General features: G+C 71.3%; 1 protein-coding gene across 1 annotated transcript in view; it reads left to right on the top strand.

Annotated features, from left to right (window-relative positions):
• Window positions 1-3,021, top strand: part of GPAA1 (glycosylphosphatidylinositol anchor attachment 1) — a 4,950-nt gene extending 1,929 nt beyond the window's left edge. Inside the window, exons 2-11 of the mRNA XM_026088121.1 lie at window positions 15-195; window positions 302-449; window positions 636-737; window positions 865-1,061; window positions 1,169-1,365; window positions 1,459-1,612; window positions 1,888-1,983; window positions 2,125-2,321; window positions 2,450-2,620; window positions 2,764-3,021. Coding sequence (XP_025943906.1) covers window positions 15-195; window positions 302-449; window positions 636-737; window positions 865-1,061; window positions 1,169-1,365; window positions 1,459-1,612; window positions 1,888-1,983; window positions 2,125-2,321; window positions 2,450-2,620; window positions 2,764-3,007 — 1,687 coding nt within the window. The 3' untranslated portion in view covers window positions 3,008-3,021. The remainder of the gene's footprint in view (window positions 1-14; window positions 196-301; window positions 450-635; window positions 738-864; window positions 1,062-1,168; window positions 1,366-1,458; window positions 1,613-1,887; window positions 1,984-2,124; window positions 2,322-2,449; window positions 2,621-2,763) is intronic.
• The last annotated feature ends 6 nt before the right edge of the window (window positions 3,022-3,027 follow it).

The following is a 3,027-nucleotide window of genomic DNA, read 5'->3' on the forward strand; positions in this document are numbered from 1 at the left end:
GGGGGCTGGCGGAGCGGGCTGAGCTGCCCCGTGCAAGGGGCCGCGGGAGAGGGTCCATCCCCGTGTGTCCGTCTYCTCCTCAGGGGTCTCCCGGTGGCCTGGCTGGAGAAGACCATGTGGAACCTGGGCCTGGAGGTTTACAAGCAGCCCTTCTCCCGCAYGTTGCCTTTCCCGGATGAGACCCGCGAGAGATACGTACGTACCGGCCCCGAGCCCCCGGGAGCTGCCGTGCCGGGGCAGCGGGAGCGGGCTTCCCTCGCCCTCGGGGTCTCCATGCCCAGCCCTCCCGGCTCCTCCGCAGATGGTGAAGGGCACAAACGTGTACGGGATCCTGCGGGCGCCCCGGGCGGCCAGCACCGAGTCCCTGGTGCTCAGCGTGCCCTGCAGCGAGGGCCAGCACAACAACCAGGCCGTGGGGCTCATGCTGGCCCTGGCCTCCTACTTCCGAGGTGAGCTCRCGCGCCGGGGGCTCGAGTGGCCGAAGCACCCCGGAGATCTACCCGCCTGAGGGGCCGGGGGCTCGCCGGCTTCTCCGGGCCGGATGTGGAGCGGACCCGGCTCTGCTGGGGCTGGGCCAGGCCGGGAACCGGCACCGGCTCTGGGCCCAGCTGACGCGGCCGCCTGTCTGCATCCAGGTCAGATCTACTGGGCGAAGGACATCATCTTCCTGGTGAACGAGCACGACCTGCTGGGCATGGAGGCCTGGCTGGAGGCCTACCACGACGTCAACATCACGGGTGAGCGGCGCGGCGGGGGGGCTGCGGTGGCGTCCGGCCCCGCGGACGGAGCCGGGAGCCCCTCTCCGGCCATGCTGTGCCGTGCCGCGCCGGCCGCCGCATCCCTGAGGCCACGCCGTGCCCGCAGAGATGCAGTCGTCGGGGATGCTGGGCCGGGCGGGGGCCATCCAGGCAGCCGTGTCCCTGGAGCTCAGCAGCGACGTCGTCACCAGCTTCGACGTGGCCGTGGAGGGGCTGAACGGGCAGCTGCCCAACCTGGACCTCGTCAACCTCTTCCACGCCTTCTGCCAGAAGAACGGGCTGCTCTGCACCATCCAGGGCAAGGTGGGGGGGCCCCGGGGGTGGCACCTCGCGCCCCGTCGCGCTGCCCCGGGGCTCCTCCGGCGGCGCCGGTGCCCCCGTCCCGCTCCTGACGGCGGCTCTGCTCGCAGCTGCAGCGCTCCGACTGGGACACGCTGCCGGCCTACGCGCACAGCCTGCAGACGCTGCTGCTCATGGTCCTCAAGCAGGGCTCCGGGCGGCCCCAGGGCGACCACGGCCTCTTCCTGCGCTACCACATCGAGGCCATCACCGTGCGCGGCATCAACAGCTTCCGGCAGTACAAGTACGACATGAGCACCGTGGGCAAGTGAGTGCCTGGGGCGGGAGCGGGGGGTGCCGAGGGGCCGTCGGGGTCCCGTCGCCACTGCCGCCCGGCGCTGAGGCCGGCCGGTCGCCGCAGGACCCTGGAGGGGATGTTCCGGAAACTCAACAACCTGCTGGAGCGCCTGCACCAGTCCTACTTCTTCTACCTGCTGCCCTCGCTGTCCCGCTTCGTCTCCATCGGTGTCTACATGCCGGCCTTCGGCTTCCTCATCCTCATCCTCATCCTCAAGATATCCTTCCTGGCAGGCTGCGCTCTGCAGCAGCAGGGCTGGTCCCGGGCAGCGGCGAGGTGCAGAGCTGCCCCTCGGTCCCCTCTGCAGCCCCCTCGCGGGAGGCACGGCCCTTCCACGCCCCGATCCTCGCGTTCAGGGCAGTGCCGTGCTCTAGGGGTGGGGCACGGGGGAGGGTTTGGGGCCCCAGACGGGGTGTGGGCGGGCGGCTGCCAGAGGCACCCTGCAACGGGAGGCGAGACCTGCGCCGCGCATTTCCCTAACGGCRCGCTCACGCCCTGGACCTGTGGATGAAGCTGAGCAAATGCGACGCCGGCCCCGCTGAGCGGCTCTGGGACGGCGACCAGGCAGCCGCCCACGGCGCCGCCGAGGTGAGGGCCCCGCGGGTCCCGCTCGCTCCTGGGCGCAGGGTCTTTGAGCGCCCGCTTCGCTCTGCTCGGATGTGGGGAGGGGGAAGAGGACCCGGCTCCTGTTTTGCACCCCCGTGCTCAGCTCCCACCCCGTTTCTGCAGGAATCCCGGCCCGGATTGCTCACGCTGGTGCCTCCCCTGCTCATCTGCCACGCCACCGGCCTCACGCTCTACTTCTTGCCRGTGCTGGGCCAGCACGTGGCCACGCAGCACTTCCCCGTGTCCGAGTCGGAGGCCGTGGTGCTCACGGTCATCGCCATCTACGTGGCGGGCCTGGCCCTGCCGCACAACACGCACAGGTACCGGCGGGGCGGCGGGGGGCACCCCGAGGCCGGCTCGGCTGGGGGGGAGGCGGCGGTGAGCGCGAGCCGCTCGGCGCGAGCGGGCCCCCCCCCACGAGCGCCACCGCTCCGTCTCCGCTCCGCAGGGTGCTGACGGGCTCCGGGAGCGACCGCGGCTGGATGACGCTGAAGCTGCTGGCGCTGCTCTACCTGGCCATGCAGCTGGGCTGCGTCGCCCTCGTCAACTTCTCCCTCGGCTTCCTGCTGGCCGCCACCATGGTGCCCGTTGCCGCCGCGGTGCAGCCCACGGGGCCCAAGTGAGCGGCGCCGGGGCGGCCCTCAGGTCCCTCCTCTCCTGGGGAGGCGGGAATCCTCCCTGCTGCCTCCCGGAGCTTTGCGCGAGCCTTCGCTGGGGGCGACGCTGCTTCGCCCTGGGCCGAGCCGTGCCTCTCGCCCGCAGGTACCTGTACGCGGTGCTGCTGGTGCTGGTCACGCCGGCCGTCACGCTGCTGCTCGGCATCTTCCTGTACCAGGAGCTGATCGAGTACCCGGTGTCGGTGCTGGAGTGCTGGCAGCTCTTCCTGCAGGCCGTGGCTGAGGGCCTCCTCGACCACTACCTCTACGGCTCCATCGTCTTCCCCTTCGTTGCCATCTTCGTCTACCCCTGCTGGCTGCTGCTCTGGAACGTGCTCTTCTGGAAGTAGCCGGGGCTGCTCCGAGCCCC

This window comes from Apteryx rowi, unplaced genomic scaffold, assembly GCF_003343035.1.
Source record: "Apteryx rowi isolate R43461 unplaced genomic scaffold, aptRow1 scaffold_753, whole genome shotgun sequence".
Taxonomy (NCBI): domain Eukaryota; kingdom Metazoa; phylum Chordata; class Aves; order Apterygiformes; family Apterygidae; genus Apteryx; species Apteryx rowi.